Source organism: Aythya fuligula, chromosome 2 (genome assembly GCF_009819795.1).
Source record: "Aythya fuligula isolate bAytFul2 chromosome 2, bAytFul2.pri, whole genome shotgun sequence".
NCBI lineage: Eukaryota > Metazoa > Chordata > Aves > Anseriformes > Anatidae > Aythya > Aythya fuligula.
The window spans coordinates 139,281,451-139,299,740 of NC_045560.1; the positions used below are offsets into that span (position 1 = coordinate 139,281,451).

At 42.6% G+C, this 18,290-nt stretch overlaps 1 protein-coding gene across 1 annotated transcript in view; it reads right to left on the reverse strand.

Moving 5' to 3' along the window:
- Positions 1-13,910: 13,910 nt before the first annotated feature.
- The window catches only part of DPYS (dihydropyrimidinase), a 29,412-nt gene continuing 25,032 nt past the window's right edge, over positions 13,911-18,290 (reverse strand). The window contains exons 8-9 of the mRNA XM_032182436.1: positions 16,660-16,867; positions 13,911-13,985 (exon numbers count right to left, since the gene is read on the reverse strand). Of these exons, the coding sequence (XP_032038327.1) occupies positions 13,911-13,985; positions 16,660-16,867 (283 nt within the window). The remainder of the gene's footprint in view (positions 13,986-16,659; positions 16,868-18,290) is intronic.

The following is an 18,290-nucleotide window of genomic DNA, read 5'->3' on the forward strand; positions in this document are numbered from 1 at the left end:
CCCACTTGCTTTTGGGCTGGCTGAGAACTTCACCTAGTGGACTTACATGTTTCTTTCCCATCCCTGGCTTTATACACTTGTTCCAGACACTGTGGCTGTCTCTTCCACAGGACCAATGCTCTATGCCCTGTCAGTCTCCTACCTCAGCTGAACTCTTCCCCCTACCTCAGCTCCCCCATTTAATTTTTCCTATTTTTCTCTCAGAAGTTTCTAACCCTAGTTTCCAACCCCTCTGACTTCCTCACTTCGTCTTATCTCCAACTTTCACATGTTGGTAGACTGTAGCACTAGTGCAGCTTGTTCCATATCTTTGATCATTATGAGAGAGGCAATGTGGCATGGGCAGAAGCAAGAAAGCTCATAAGGGTGAGAATACAAAGGAATCGGGTGCAGTGGATGCAAACAAGCTTGTTTTGAGTTGTAAGGACATACAAGCAGAGTTGAGCAACCCTTTGAATCTTGCAGTCTGGAGGAATTTGCAGAAGTGACAAAAACTGTCTTAATAATGGTGCTAAAGGCACCATTGATTTCAGAGAAACAAAACTGAGTCCTTTGCCTTTTAAACTACCATTGTTGATGTAACCTTCATATGGCATAAAAATAGAAAATCATAAAGGCGTAGGAATAGTTTACTGAAATGGTTTTAATGTAAAACTAAAAATCCCCCCAAGATATAGTGTATTCTTGATTTCCAGCCACTGCCAACTTCCTTCTTTAGGTTGCATAAGATTAGCAAACTCTGTTCCTCTGTAATAAGTACACGGCCATTGATAGACATTTCTATTTTCTGAATGAATAAAGACTTTAAAACTTTCTAGCAGCAAGTGTCAGAAGTTATTTTCCACATGAAAGACTGAAAAACACAAAGTCTGGAGCAAAGAAGACTCGCTGTCAGTGGAAGATGACCAGGTGAGAGAGCACTTACACAAACTGGACACGCTTAAGTCCATAGGACCTGCTAGGATGCACCCATGGGTGTTGAGGGAGCTGGCTGGTGTCATTGTGATGCCACTCTCAATTATCTTTGAAAGGTTGTGGTGATCTGCAAGAAGTACTGGACGAAAGAAAATGACACTCCAGTCTTCAAGAAGGGCAAGGAGGAGGATCTGTGAAAAAAATGGTTGTTCAGCTTTACCTCATCCCCTAGTAATGCGATGGAGCCACTTCCCTGGAAGCTATTTCCAAATATAAGAGTGAGGAAGATGACTGGTACATCACCTAAGCATAATAAAAACAATTTTACTTTCAGAGTGGTCAAACACTGGACAGGATGTCCAGCGAGGTTATGGAGTCTCCATCCTTGGAGATGGTCAGAACACAACTAGAATGGCCCCAGGCAACTCAGAGCAATGGGGCTGCAGCGTATGATCCCCAGAGGTGGCTGCCAACCTCAGCACTCTCTGACTCTGCAACTGTAACAGAAACCACTGCAGAAACATCTGTTAATTTGTGAATGTTCTGTGACGGCACTAACACACCATCTCAGAAATCACAGAATCACAGAATTTTCTAGGTTGGAAGAGACCTCAAGGTCATCGAGTCCAACCTCTGACCTAACGCTAACAGTCCCCACTAAACCATATCCCTAAGCTCTACATCTAAGCGTCTTTTAAAGACCTCCAGGGATGGTGACTCCACCACTTCCCTGGGCAGCCTGTTCCAGTGCCTCACAACCCTTTCAGTGAAGAAGTTCTTCCTAACATCTAACCTAAAACTCCCCTGGCGCAGCTTAAGCCCATTCCCCCTCGTCCTGTCACCAGGCACGTGGGAGAACAGACCAACCCCCACCTCGCTACAGCCTCCCTTGAGGTACCTATAAAGAGCGATAAGGTCGCCCCTGAGCCTCCTCTTCTCCAGGCTGAACAAGCCCAGCTCCCTCAGCCGCTCCTCGTAGGACTTGTTCTCCAGGCCCCTCACCAGCTTCGTCGCCCTTCTCTGCACCTGCTCAAGCACCTCCATGTCCTTCTTGTAGCGAGGGGCCCAAAACTGAACACAGTACTCGAGGTGCGGCCTCACCAGAGCTGAGTACAGGGGGATGATCACCTCCCTAGCCCTGCTGGTCACGCTGTTCCTGATACAAGCCAGGATGCCGTTGGCCTTCTTGGCCACCTGAGCACACTGCTGGCTCATATTCAGCCGACTATCCACCATCACTCCCAGGTCCTTCTCTGCCTGGCAGCTCTCCAACCATTCCTCTCCCAGCCTGTAGCTCTGCTTGGGGTTATTGCGCCCCAGGTGCAGGACCCGGCACTTGGCCTTGTTGAACTTCATGCAGTTGACCTCAGCCCATCGGTGCAGCCTATCCAGATCCTCCTGCAGAGCCTTCCTACCCTCAAGCAGATCGACACACGCACCTAACTTGGTGTCATCTGCGAACTTACTGAGGGTGCACTCGATGCCCTCGTCCAGATCATCGATGAAGATATTAAAGAGGACCGGCCTCAGCACCGAGCCCTGGGGGACGCCACTAGTGACTGGCTTCCAACTGGACTTGGCTCCATTCACCACGACTCTTTGGGCCCGGCTATCCAGCCAGTTTCTAACCCAATGAAGCGTGCGCCAGTCCAAGCCAAGAGCAGCCAGTTTCTTGAGGAGAATGCTGTGGGAGACGGTGTCAAAAGCCTTGCTGAAGTCAAGGTAGACCACATCCACAGCCTTTCCCTCATCCACCCAGCGCGTCACTCTGTCATAGAAGGAGATCAGGTTCGTCAGGCATGACCTGCCTTTCATAAACCCATGCTGACTGGGCCTGATCGCCTGCTTCCCCTGCAAGTCCTGCATGATGACTCTCAGGAGGATCTGCTCCATGAGCTTTCCTGGCACTGAGGTCAAACTGACAGGCCTGTAGTTTCCCGGGTCTGCCCTCCGGCCCTTCTTGTAGATGGGCGTCACATTTGCTAGCCGCCAGTCGATTGGGACCTCCCCCGATAGCCAGGACTGTTGGTAAATGATGGACAGTGGCTTGGCCAGCTCCTCTGCCAGTTCCCTCAGTACCCTTGGGTGGATCCCATCTGGCCCCATCGACTTGTGCACATCTAAGTGCCGTAGCAGGTCACCAACCAGTTCTTCATGGATAATGAGGGCCACATCCTGCTCCCCATCCCCTTCCACCAGCTCAGGGTACTGAGTATCCAGAGAACATCCGGTATTGCTGCTAAAGACTGAGGCAAAGAAGGCATTGAGCACCTCCGCCTTTTCCTCATCTCTTGTAACTAAGTTTCCCCCCGCATCCAGTAAAGGATGGAGATTCTCCTTAGTCCTCCTTTTTGTGTTGATGTATTTATAGAAACGTTTTTTGTTATCTTTAACGGCAGTAGCCAGATTGAGCTCCAGATGAGCTTTGGCCTTCCTAATTTTGTCCCTGCACAGCCTCGCTACTTCTTTAAAGTCCTCCTTAGTGGCCTGCCCACTTTTCCAAAGCTTATAAACCCTCTTTTTCCTCCTAAGATCAAGCCACAATTCTCTGTTGAGCCAGGCCGGTCTTCTTCCCCGCCAGCTCGTCTTTGGGCACGTGGGGACAGACCGTTCCTGCGCCATTAAGACTTCCCTCTTGAAGAGCGCCCAGCCTTCCTGGACCCCTCTGCCCTTCAGAACCGCCTCCCAAGGGACTCCACCAACTAGTGTCCTGAGCAGCTCAAAGTCAGCCCTCCGAAAGTCCAATACAGCGGTTTTACTGGTCCCCTTCCTGGCCTCGCCAAGAATAGTGAACTCCACCATTGCGTGGTCACTCTGCCCGAGACAGCTCCCGACGATCACGTCCTCCACCAGTCCTTCTCTGTTTGTGAAGAGAAGGTCTAGCGGGGCACCTCCCCTGGTAGGTTCACTAACCAGCTGCGTCAGGAAGCTATCTTCCACGCTCTCCAGAAACCTCCTAGACTGCTTTCTCAGGGCTGTGTTGTGCTTCCAGGATATGTCAGGGAAGTTGAAGTCCCCCATGAGTACAAGAGCTGATGATTTTGCAACCTCTGTCAGCTGCCTGTAGAATTCCTCATCCGTCTCCTCATCCTGGTTTGGCGGTCTATAGCAGACCCCGACCAGGACACTAGCCTTGTTGTCCCTGCCGATCCTAACCCAAAGGGACTCGACCTTGTCATTCCCAACCTCGAGTTCTACAACCTCGAAAGACTCTCTAATATAGAGAGCCACACCACCACCCCTTCTATGCTGCCTGTCCCTTCTATAGAGCTTGTAGCCAGGCATTGCAGCACTCCAGTCATGAGACTGGTCCCACCACGTCTCCGTGATGGCAACCAAGTCGTAGCCTGCCTGCCGCACGATGGCTTCCAGCTCCTCCTGTTTGTTACCCATGCTGCGTGCATTGGTGTAGATGCACTTCAGCTGGGCCATTGCCTTATCCTCCGGCCTTGCCATTGTTCCCCCTGGCACAGCCCCAACAATCCTAGCCTCAGCCCCATCCCCCTTCCTACCTAGTTTAAAGCCCTCTCAATGAGCCCTGCCAGCTCCTGGCCCAGGATCCTTTTTCCCCTAAAAGATAGGGACCCGTCTGCGGCCATCAGGCCAGGTGCTGAGTAAAGTGCCCCATGATCAAAAAACCCAAGATTTCTGCGTTGGCACCAGTCCCGGAGCCATGTGTTTAACAGGTGAGCTTTCCGTGTCCTCTCTGAACCCCTCCCTGCCACCATAGGGATGGACGAAAACACCACCTGCACTCCCGCTCCATCCACTAACCGACCCAGTCCCCTAAAGTCCCTTTTGATAGCCTTGAGGCTTCTCTCTTCGATGTTATCACTGCCCGCCTGGACTATCAAAAGGGGGTAATAGTCAGAGGGGCGTACCAGGTTAGGAAGCTTCCTGGCAACGTCCCTGACCCTGGCCCCAGGGAGACAGCAGACTTCCCTACGGGTAGGGTCAGGCCGACAAATAGGGCCCTCTGTTCCCCTAAGAATCGAGTCACCAACAACAATAACTGTGAGGAATGTTTTAACAATTCGTGTCCATAAAGAACAATTCTGTTTGAAATGTTTGAATCCTGTCTGCCTCTGGGCCCTGCACTGGCAATTCAATGCTTGAACCACAGCTGCAGTGTGTCCCAGTCTCCCCCTCATTCCTCATTCTAGCCAATTTATCACTTCTTAAATTTATGAACCTGTTTGCTTTTGTTATTCCGGACTTCTATTTCTAACACTGCTATAGATGTGTCTGTGAATGGCTGGGGAAGAATGTTTTAATTACCCGTGTGTCTGGGAGTTTCAGAACAACTGATAACAACTAGTGACTGTTATGGGATACTATGTGGATCTTTGGTATCTGGTTGGGGGGGGGGCCGAGAAAGAAGCTGAAAAGCGGCTGGGAGACAAGATTTGAAGAAGGTGTTTTGAAGAAGGTGTTCTGTAAACTTGGGATGGTGCCCAGTAAGTACAAAGGGGAAGAGGAAGACTGCGAGCCTTCAGCATGGAAGACCCCTAGAGACCCCCAGAAGAGACCCCAGAGGAGACCGCGCATGCTCCAGTAGGAGGGACTGCACCCCGGAAGCTAATTTTAATAATCTATTTTTTTAGAAGTAGTAATGAATATGTATTAGTCTAGGAGCATAAAAATCAGCTGCTTGATGTAACTGGTGTGCGTCCTGGTGGAGCGGAGACTCCCGGTGCACCCAGCGCTGTTTGCTTACCTCTATTCCTTTATATTCTTTCAATAAATCCTATTTTTTTTATTTAATCCTAATTTGAATCCTGAGCCATTTATAACAATAACCCTCCTGTCTTTCTTGGTGGAGGCAGTCCTGAGGCGCGGAGTTGACCTCCTCGCCCCAGGCATCCTCCTGGGAACATTTGCTACCTCTTCCTCACACACCGGCCTCTCAATCTCTAGGGCCTCAAACCTGTTGTGTAAGGGCACCTGGGAAGGTGGGGCCGGAAGGGGAGAGCATCGCCTGCGATGTCGAGCAGGGACCAGTTTCCATTCCTCCTCAGCTCCCAGATCCCCTCCCTCTGCCCGACGGGGACAGGGCAGGGGGTCCGCCCCCATTTGGGGAGTCTCACCTCGGCACCTCCCCTTGAGGCCCTGCAGGGAGTTACTCCACAAGTCTATCTCCCGCTCACACTCCCTGGTGGCCCTCAACCTCTCCACCTCCTCCTTGAGCTCCGCCACCATGCGGACCAGGTCATCCACCTGCTCGCACCTCACGCACGCAGTTTCTCTGCCTCCCGCCGATGGCAGCAACAGGCTCAGACACTCCTTGCATCCGGTGACCTGAACTGCTGCATTTTTTAACGGGTAGTCGGTCTGCGTGTGTACCGACTTTCTGGAGAGCACGCCGTGCCTGGTGGCGACCATTATCACCTAGCTACGGCTGTTGTTAAGGAGGTGTTGTTTGTGTGTAGGGGGAGCGCTCTGCCCTTCCTGCGCGCCCTGCCTGTGCGAACTGCCGCGCTAACTGCCGCGCCACTCCCTTCTGGCGCGCCACGCCCTGTTTGCCCGCCCTGTTCGCCGCGCTCCTGGTCCATCCAAATATAACCATCACACTCATATTGGAGTTATGCACTCGAGTAGCCTAATGTACTGTTTGCCTCAGTGAGCATACATGTGAGTAGACACCTGTGTGCTGAAGGTGAGCTGCATGGCAGGCAAAGGAGGTAAGTTTGCTCTTCTCTGTCTCCCTAAACCTGGGGTACCAGGAAAAATGGTGTATTCTAAATCAAATTTGCTTTCAGGGCCTTGAAGACATTCGGATTCATCTCAGTGGTAGAACAGTTCTTGCCCTGACCTACAACACTAAGTCTATTCCTTCAGCTGCTCTGTGGTGGAGAAGAGAGAAAGAAATCCCACTAAGCTGAGGTCCTCAAGTTGTGCAGATGAAAATGCAGGCCTGTCTTTCCCCTGGCATTACACACAGACATACTTCTCATCCTCTATGGACCTTAAAAAGTTTTTTCCTCCCATTTGTTTCTGTCCTCTGAGCTTGAAAAGTTCAGTGTCTTGTTTATTTTCAGTTGCCTCCTCTGCATGTTGCTCAGCTATTCCCTTCAGCCTCTTTGTTTACCATAATCCTAAACCACATGATTACATTGCTCATTTTTCTTCTTAAAAAAAAAAAAAAAAAAAAAAAAAGGCTACAAGTTACAATAAAAAGACAGTATTCCATCCACAATTATTTCAGTTCCGCAATTATTTCTGTTCCTCTTCTTGCCTACCTTCTCCTCACATTTCCTGCATCTTATTTTGGCTCTGTTCCCCTGTCTTCATCATTCAGAGTCCTCTTTCCTCTTTTGCCATGTTCTCTTCTGCTCCAGTAGATCATTGTTTTCCACAGATAAAAAGCATATATGTATTTTTTTCTTTCTGCTGAGAAAAAGTGAACTACAGGTACATTTGAAATTAAGGGCTTTATTTATTCATTTATAGGCTTAATGGAAAATTTTGACATCTTTCCTCTTACTGGGCAGTCTCTCTAACCACCTCTGTAGGGCTCGTCAGAAATGTATCACACACCACCAGCACTCAAAAGTCCGAGGAGAAGTCTGGAGTTGACTTTTGACTCATTTATCCCTCTCCTTCCCCCAGCTCACAGCAGAACTCAACTTCCTTTTAAAACACCATTCACTAGTGTAGACCTTGTTTGATTTACTGTGAAAAATCTGCCAATTGGATCAAATCTGGTTTGCAAAATTAATGAAGGGCTGACCTGATTGTCTTGTGAAGATAATTCAGAGAGACATGCTAGCACTCCTGACCCTCCTGATGCACAACACAGACAAGGCCATTTCCTATCAACCTCTGTGCTTATGGAACTCTCCTCATTACCACCCCATACCCCGAATTTGGCTTCCTTCATAGCTAAGATGAAAGTGTAAAGGCTTTTTTTTTTTTTTTTTTTTTCCCCATGCTGGGATTTTGTTGCAGCATTTCATGTGTGCAGCTGGGTGTGTGCTAAATCAGAGGCTGCATCAGAGGCTGCTGGATTTATGACTGCTTTCACCCTGGTCCCTGCCCTGTCAATATTGTGACATTGATTCACTTGATTTTCATCATAAAACAAATAAGAAAAGAACAGTCAAACCCTTTCTTCTAGTTCTGTTTTACGTTGCAAAAGGGGGAAAGTGAGGATCAAAGGATCACTTTGCTCCTGATGAAATAAAGCCTGATAATGAGGATGCTACTGCCTACTTAATGACCACAGACTTCAAAATATGCGAATAGACTTCATGCATGCTGTACATAAGGGTAGCTTTCTCCTCGTGTCATTTCTGATACATAATACCAGCCCTGCCCTCCAGCGGCCCAGTAAAGCTACGCCTCAGTATTTTTGCTGCTGTCTGCAGCAATCTGCCCGTGCTTCAGGCAGGAGTGAGACGTGCTGCAGGTTCTTGTGCTACAGACAGGAGCTCTTCCAGCCATGCAAGGACAGCCAGCAGAGAAGCAGGCAATAAACCCGTGCTGGCCATAGGAGGATTTCTGGAAAACTGTGGGGATGAAAACAATGTCAGCTATGCCACTATCAAATCTCCTTAAGTGCTATTTCCACCCTGAGAATCATTACTAGAGAGAATGGGGTACGGAAGATTTCTGGCTGGCTGGGGAGAGTGACAAAAAATAATAATAAATAAATAAATAAATAAATATACATACTTGTAAAGGGAAATATATATATATATATATTATATTTTTTTCCCTTTACAAAGTATTTGAATCTTAATCTTTCTGTACAAGAACAGAGGGAAACCACCAGAATCCCAATGAGAAGTGCCAAGCAGGGACAAGGTTGTTCTGTATTTCAGCCTTAGCAAAACAGATCCCCAGCTCCTCTATCTTGAGATCTAATGTTTCAGAGAAAAGGGGTTTTAAGGCAGCAATGCCACCTCTAAAAGCAATCAGAGATAATCTATTTTAGATGAGTGACCAAGGGACGGAAAGAAGGATAAAAGAAATCAAACATTTTTCTCAGTAATGGCTGAAGACAGCTGAGGAATGTGCCTAAATGAGGCAGGATTCAAACATCTGCAGGAAAGCAATTGTTTTACTTCTCTGTAAAGGCCCGAGGAAACTGTGTGGGCTGCAGAAGTCATCTCTAAACCAGCTCTCCAAGCCACTGTGGTGCAGTCTTAGGAGAACAGTTACAGCACAGACCCAGCACAATTTTGTGCAAATGTAATTTGCAAGTGATAGCTGAGCTGGGGTTGTAGGACAAATTCAGAAGCCTTGAGAGGGTACAGAAACTGAGGCAGGACTGAGAAACTATTCAGTACTCCTTCCACTGCTTCAGTTAAGGAACTGTGCTGACATAAATGTGTTTAATAATCATATTTCATCCCAAATTAACTTGATACCTACCAGGAAAAAAAAATCTTCTACTATTCTGGCTCTGCTGTCAACCATTGCTGGTGTCTTGGGGATACAGACCTGGGGAGTTCCAAAATTATATCCCAGTGAAGATCCCACCATTATAGTGTGCCCATCATATGTGGAAAAAGAACAATGACTGCAGGGATTTGAAGTGTGACAGTCTTAACTTTGGTAGTAGTGTCTGGATAGCACAACTGAAATTCTTCTGATATCACATTTTTTCTTAAGGGCTATTACTAGGCATCTTATTGCAAATGGCAGAATTCATGTACTAGGGCCAGCATGTGCCATCTGAAAATAAATGCTCATGCATTTCACAAACCTGACTGGCATCAGTAACTTTTTATGCTCAAGGATGTGTAGATAAAACAGATGCTTTGGTGTAAGTTCAGTACACATTGCACCAGTATTTTTTTCCACACCTGAACAATAATTAAAACAGTCATTGTATTTGAATAGTAGGCATTTGTTAAGAACAAAATCCAAAGGATTCTCCCTATAAGGAGTATAAAGCATGACACAGAGCAGAAAATAACAACTCTTTGCTAATGGTACAGGTAGAAGTTTTCTCATTTCTTATCTAATAAAAATGTGTAGGAAACCTTAATAGATTATGTACTTGTTCCATGGTTAATATACTTTCATGATTTAGAAAGCTCAGTTTACATAGTGGGTGTTTATATAACTCATAAAACTACTTGCTGCTATCATACTGTGAAAACATCCATTTTTAGAAAAATCGCTACCTTTGTTCCTTTGGGCTGTAATGATTTGCAGTTTTTTGTATCACTTTCATCTCAGTAGAAGTCCCAAGAGCCAAAGGACATTTAAAAGTCCTGGGCACATCCACAGTATCCAAAGGGCTGGCAGCCTTTACTCCTGGGTTTCATTTCTGTGATAATTGAGTCATTGTTGCCTTGAGCAACACACTTAAGCCAACACTGGATGTTAAAACAACAGGCAACTACACATTTTCAACTTCCTGAGTGATTTCAGAGCTTTGAGCATGCATAGTTCTCATCAGTGGGCAATTATTATATTTATTTGTCTCACAGGTATACTATGCAATTGCAAGGCTCTAATAATTGTTAAACACTGGAAAGACTTCATACACATTTAAATTACCACTAGAAGTAGAAATGTATTTTTTCTCCTACCTGATTTTTCCCCTTTTCTCTTCTCAAATTTCTTGCACTCTTGATGAAACAAAACATATGCCAGGCATCCTTCTTACCAGAAAGTTTCAGTTCTGAGAGGCAAAGAGGAGGTGAATGAAAGGCAGCTGCAGGGTAGACATCTGCAGATCACTCATGCTGTATCCTCTTTGTAATCAGCGGAGACAAATTGGCATTGCAAGAAAACTACTCATCTCGTCCCAAAGGAGAACAACTCTGAACAGGTTCCTCTAGTCTGTTTTAGATCTTGCTGCAGGGATGAGTAGTGCAACACCTCGTTCTCTTTGTTGATTACAAAGAGAGTCTAGACAACAAACTCGGACAAAAGCCATTGCATTGCAGAAGTCTACACCAAGCAGTGAACCCCACTGCATTGTAACAGTCATTGTGATTGTGTTGCATGCCCAGTTCTGCTGTTCTGTCACCCCAAAGAATTGGGAACCTGTGGTAGCTCTTCCTGATCATCTCCACAATTATCCTCCATCATCATACAAATAAAAGTCTCTTTTGCTATTTAGAGGAACAAGAAATACTGAGCTACAGTAGGAGTTTGTTTCTTCTTCAAGTTCATACATCATTGTATGCCTATAGATCTAGAAAGAACTACAAGTCTGCCTTCCACTGCCAAATTAAAAAAAATAATAGTGATTATCATATGCTTTCTGTGTATGTCTTACAAAGATGAATTTCCTTCTGTGCCTGTTTACTTTATGGGTTACACAGAAGTACAGTATAGTGCTGTGGTCCTAGGCATGAACCTAGGGATAACACTTCTACATATGGAACAATAAAATCCCTGTACAGATGTTTTACTGTTCACCCCATTTCTCTCTTAAATATTTCTCAGGGACAGCTGCTTAAAAATAAGGGCTCTTGCATGTGAAAGTGCAACTTTAAACAGAATTTGAGGTTTCAAAACCTGTCTAGACATGGTAACATGCAGGTTAAGAAGATAAATTAAATTTTTTGTTTGTTTGTTTTGTTTTTTTTTTTCATCAAGAATCCTACCATAGGATTACCAAAAAAAAAAAAGAATAAAAAAAAAAGAAAAAAAAAAAGAAAACAGAACCCCACAAAGTACGATTTACATTGGGAATAAACTCACTTTTTCAATAAAAATAAATAAATAAATAAATCAAAATGCATTATTTTCTGGCCATGGTAACCTAACTTCATAAACCTTTAACTTATGAATGTGAGTCCTCCATAAAAGCCAGAACATGAGTTCACCAGTGTGGTTAGTATAGATTTAACCACACAGTTATAACAAAGTAAACGACCATAATAATAAACACGTGGCTGTATAGTTGGCAGTATTCAGAACTCCTTTAAAGACAGGGGCAGGGAGATGTAACAGCAGCTCTGAAAGAGTGACAGTTTCCCTGAATCAACATTTTACTGTTCCTGATCCCTTCCAGAATGGGGAAAAGAAAAATCAAATCCAGTATCTGGTATGAGAATTCTCTGCATCTCTAAATACAGAGATCTTCCTAATAAATGAATTACAGAATTAACATTCATGTCCTGTGAGCTAACAAAGCAAAAATGTCAGCAATATATTTAAAGGACACTGCTCATTGCTTTTATTTTATAAGTTAACTGATGCCCTCTAAAGACAAATATTAAGAAGAACTGCCCCCAAGTCTACACAGTTTTAAGAACCTACAGACATGCTGCCACATTATAACTGTAATTATTATTTTACTTTTACGCCATTTTCTATAAAGAGCTTCCCAGCTCCAATAATAAAGTTTCTTTTCAAGAGAAATTGCAAGGCAACATTCATGCAGGAAGCCCAGTATGTTTATTGGTTACTGATGTTTCATGCTGGCTCTTGTGAAGTTGATTGTGAGCTGACTGTTGGAACCAGCATGCACTGCTTTGGTGAGGACAGCAGGGTCATTTTCATTTGCTTTTATCTACAGAGAAGAAAAAGACAATATGATATAATCTTTCAAAAGAAAATCTCTGCTTTGCAATTTGTCACTCAGAGAGGTAATAATAGAGAAAGAGTGCTAGGAGCTAGAAAGAATGATTATTTCTCCCTCACTCTATTGCAGCTTTAGCCTTTAGTCCTCTCTATTACAAAAGCTTTCTCCCTTATGACAGAGGAAAACAAATAGCACACTGCACTCTGTTGCTGCTACTGATGCTCTAGATGAATTTCCCTGTGAGGGTGCTTTAAAATAATAATACAATGAAATGTGGAAAAGCTAATTTCACCCTCCCAGCACTGCAGATTTGTTCCTGTCCTCATTAATTAAGAACAGACCAAGAACAGACCCATTTTATGTGAGGTGAGAACTGGAGCTTTACATCCATCTACTGGGAATTTATTTCTCAAGCTAGCTGATCTCACTGTTGGTATTTATATACACACAAAAATTCAGACCGGATTTTGTCATGCTTACTGACACTCACCATACCCCCGACCCATATAATCAACCCCCTTACCGTAGCAGAAAAATATTTCAGCTGCAGTTGGCATACAGCAGCATCATGCCCCAGCTGTGCTTTCTGAAGGTCGTACCTGTCTGTTTTATTTTTTTCCTGAGGCTTTTCTGCAGCTTGTAAACAGTTAAAGAGTGAGATGCTGTTGCCCAGCCCTTCTCACTAGCTGCCTTTTGCCACCCATGTGTTGCTCAGCACTGGTCCTTGCTAGGTTTTTCTACGAGACAGTTCAATTCACTATGCCAACAGAAATCTAACCCAGAAAAAGGAAGTTAATTGTTTTCTGTTGGGTTATCAAGTAAATCAACTCAGAGAAGGATCAACCAAGCACCAGGGCTTACACATTTGAGGGAATGTCAATAACCAGGCTGTGCACTGTGGACACTGGTGAAGAGGGAGGGGGTGATGCTGGGTGTTACTGCACTGTTACCAGCTCTGAGCCTTATAGCAGCTCAGCCATCAATCAGATCACAGCTGGCTTTGACTGCAGCACCTCTACTGCATGAAGACAGATGTTGTCCTTGCAATACCAATCTCTCAGCTTACCCCAAACAGCTCAATTGATGGAGATTTATTGTCTGTAAGAAAGGAACACTAGAGAATATAATTTTTTACATCAAACTCTTTCTGGCTTTTCTGTAAAACTGTAAGCCTAAGGCTTGTACTTTTACTCCTGCTGTTTCAAAAAGGATGGCCTAACTGAGCTCAGCTTTTCTGTGGGCCTTCATACCCGTTTCTCAGTTTCACAGTTAAAATTCATTTGTGCTCTCAGTGGAAAGTTTTATATGGGGTTCCAGTTGGAAAGAGGCTTTCTATACCTGAGCTGCCACTCATTTTTATGAGAGGGCTCATTTCAGACAAGCCTGTCACATGTCAGAAGGCCTGCTGCACTTTTCTTGAAATTTCAGAGAAGCATTAAGTAGTTTTCACTAATCAAAATAGACAGTTACCTGCAAGAACCAAACCTTGGGAACACAGCTATTATTTTGGTGCGACGGGTGTAATTGAGACCAGACCTGTATATGGTGCTCTCTTAACAGGAACCGGCTGACAGACCTGCAATGAAGCATTTCAAACCTTTCAGTATTATATTGTCTTCTTGTAATTGCTAACTCTACACAATAAAAATAGCAATCCTGATATAACCCAGCTTTGAATGTTATGCTACCCAACGATTCCATCAAAATTTTCTTTTGAAAATGTTCCTTACACTCAAACTAAAATGTTCAGTTCTTATCTTTCATCAGGAGGCAGGTGGTTCAGTCTGTTCACTGTAACAAAAGAACACTAAAACCATTTTTCTAACAAGTAACGGACCATGTTTCACCTCATACTGTTGATGCTTCTGCCTCCCTTCATTCAATCATTTCTTGGAACAGCAAAATCCCAGAGATTACTCCATATAAATATATTAAAACAAAACAAAACAAAACAAAACAAAACAAAACAAAAACACTTATCTGCAGTATTTGCTTCTTTCCATATATATGTATATATATATATATTAATTTGGCTACTCATCAGGGAATCCCAGGGGGAAGAGGTACAGAGCAAGCTCTCCAGAATAGCTGACTCACTGCCCATTCACACTCTAAGCCTGTTCTTCATTAAGGTAATCATATTTCCCAGTGATGCTCTTAGTACAGATAAGAGAGTTAAATGAACATCAGTGAAACAAAGCCACTCCTATCTTCCATCCACCATCCCAGCTGCTGACTACAGGAGGTTGAGCTGGTTGAAAAGTCACTTCTGAAAACATTTTGCACTTGATGTTTTGGTTATGGAAAAATTCTCCCTAGCTTTTTTCAGAAATAGAAATGACAACATCCACTGAAGTCTTTTAGAATTCTATGATTGCCAAACTCATCTTAAATTTTAGTTTAGTTTTGGTACTAATCTTCTTGCATGGGATATGATGCCTCAGCAGAGATGCCAGGGTCTGGAGTCACAACATAGCTATGCTTGAGGAAGCACCTAATTATCATTTAAGAACTGCATCATGTTCTCTTACATGAAAAGGAATGTCCTAACTTTTTGCTGATGTAATGCCAGTACAAATCTGGTTTCAATAGCTAGCTTCTGTTACCATGACATGGCATTTATTTTGCATTTAAAGTTAAAGGGACCAACATTGCACAACAAAGAAAGTGCAATAATAATAAGCATCCCTCATTAACAAAGTACCAAACATTTTTAATGCCTGGTGGATTAAACAGATTCACAGTCACATTGAACTTCGTGTATGACAGATCCCACTGAAGACAGACTCAATGGGTGAGAGGAATATAACAACAAGAATCTATCCATATTAAAAATGCAGAATAATTCTACTGTAGATGAGGAGTTCTCACTGTTTAGCTTGTGACAATCTTATCCTGAAGCTGGCCATGGAACTGTATGGCCTTTGGAGCAATTGTTTCAATTCAACCAAATGTCTCATGGAAAGGGAAGATCTTTTCTCCAGAAAAATTCACAGTTTGGGGTACTGGTTCACTCATGCAGTAGACCTGGAAAGTCCAGGATTTTCTTTCATTTCTCCCACAAACACGAACCTTCTTTCACACTGAAAAAGTGTGACAGATTTAAATGAGAAATTTGGTTTCAAAATAAAAGTTAATGTATAATCAATATAGTCAGATGCTGACCAAATGCAAGTGAAAATGCCTCCAATTTATCTAACTTACACTGATTGGTACTGGTACAAAAATGTATTCTTTTATGCTTGGAAAGTCCAAATATGCAATCATCTGTTTTCTGTTCTAAGTTCCCAGGGAAAAACTGCATGCTCATGAACAGACTTCCCTGCCTATCCACTGAAGTGTATTATGCCTATCATCTTGCAGACAGCCCCCACCAGCTACTGGGAAAGTGCTGTCTTTGGAGGAAAGCCTCAGCCATTTTGACATGTCTTTTGTAGTCCAACAAGACAACAAAGGGATGTAATGCACACTATTATCTTAGAAGTATCTTAAAGAGCCAGATCTCACATGAATGCTTGTCTAATTCAACTTTTAGATCCTGCAGTGAATTCTACTGATTCAAGTTGTGACTTTCAGATTTTGTCTGGGTGCTTTGGAAAATCCTACCCATAATAAGCAACACTAAGGCCTCAGAAATATTATTCACATGGCAAATAGGCACTGGAAATTCAATCTGCATGTCTTTTGCAAAGTTTCTCTTCAAAAAGAGATTGAAAAACAGTTTGAACAGCAAACTTGGTCCAGCACTTTGCACACGTTCAGCTTTTAACACATTGTTGCTGGAACACAGCCAAATGTTCAGCATTCTACAGGGTTTAGCTCTAAATATCTGCTCCATGGAAGAGTTAGAAAACTATTGATCTCTTCCTCCAGTTTAAGTTTTATCCCTGAGCATGATGCTGAGCCTCTCTGATTTGCAGTGAAATCAGTGATTAAATCTAGCAGGTAGTCAGATTACCCATGAGCAAAATATTTTGTCCAACGTTATTGCAAGTGGGACTTATTTTTAAAAGTACCCAGACTTTGTCTACAAGCTGTACCAGATACCCTGAGAGCAGGAACTAGTCTATGATATTTCTCTGTAATATGAAGAGCAATAAAAATTGAGTCCCCTTAGTTTCATTTCCTCCCACCTTGGCAGATTTTGATTAGTAAGGGAAATTACCATTGAATCCCCAAACCTCTGTTCCCAAGAGCTAGTTATCCTCATGTTCTAGAAAGTATTACAGAGATTTATTAGTTTAATTAACCTTCTCCCGCTGCCTGACTCGTTTGTAGACATATGGAGAGAATGGTGGACGAGAGACGTATTTGCCTTCTCCTGCTGTGACTTTGACAACTCCGCCTTCATAAACCACTTTGCCTCTTGAAACTGTTGCAACACAGACTCCATGGCAGACCATTCCTTCAAATATATTGAAGTCATTGGCCTGGTGATGAGTCTTTGCAGATATTGTCCTGTGTTTACAAAAAAACAAACAAACAAAAAACAAACAAACAAACAAAAAAAGGAACTTACTACAATCTTCACATTGTACTTCATTACGAAATTTTAAGAAATTGATAGAGGAAGAAAATTTAGCAGCATTATTAAACTACGACATTGTAGAGTACATCATGGAACAGCTGTAAAAATAGAATAGAGCATTAACATTTCATTGAACAGTAATTGCATTTCAAAAGAATGAAGAGAGAGTCAAAAGGACAGAACTTTGTAGCCTTGAAACACAAAATTTTTCACTACAAAAAGACTAGCAAAAAAAAAAATCAGGTTATAATATTTATTTGAATAAAATGATTGTATTCTGCCTTGTCAAGCAAATATCTATGTACAATAAGCCCAGAAAAACCTCTAACCCTTTAGCTAGAGGTACCTGCAATTTCAAGTTTGAAAAGCATGGTTGCAGTGTTTCAAAGATTGTAACTCATAAACAAGACAAAGACTATTTCACTGGAAAGTTGATAGATTGTAATGAATTTTGGTAACTTTTAAAGTGAATTGGACTGATCCAGTGACTGACAGCCCAAATATCTCTATGCTGTCAAATAATAATGACAACATCACACTCCTCCATACTTTCCAAGAGTACTAGGGAAATTATAGTTTTAGACCTCAACAGTACTAATTTGAGCTATGGTATCATTTCTTTGTTTATGCATAGATCTCATTCTTTATGTTCACCATTTTTCTGGCAAATTTCTCCAACCCTAAGTGGCTACATTAAAGGCAATTAATACTAGAACTGATATTAGCATTTGGAAGTGCAGACTGCATATACTTCCTTTACTATTTTCCCTACTGAGCTACTTACTATGTACTGTATCTAAAATGTGTCACAAGATTTTGAAATTTAATTAATTTCATTAGCTTCCTGTTTCTAATTTATTTATTTATTTTAATTTGGAAAGTTTATATTTCTATTACTATCTGTAACTTCTGAAAGGAAGGATTTTTATTTTTTTTTGTGAGCAGTCAGTATTTTCCAGAATAGGAATATGTGCACATGGTAAAAAAACTATCATTAATGTATAGTGCTAACATTATTCCAGTGATTACATCTTTAGAAAAAAAAAAATTCAAAGTAAAACTAATATGAAATATTAATAGATCAAAATATCGATCTATTAGATAATAAAATATTGATCTATTTGGATAAGAATTATTAAAAACTTCAATTAACATCTTTATTAAAATGAAAAAAAAAAAAAAAACACAGAAAAATCTTTATCTTTCTTGAAGTACACCATTTTCAAAGGTAATCAAGTATCAAATATTTCAAGTGATTAGTTATAATTATTGGAAAGATATATATTTTGCCTTTCATACCATTACGTTAAACTAAGACAAATTTAAATTTAAGTTAAGTACATTTAAATCTCA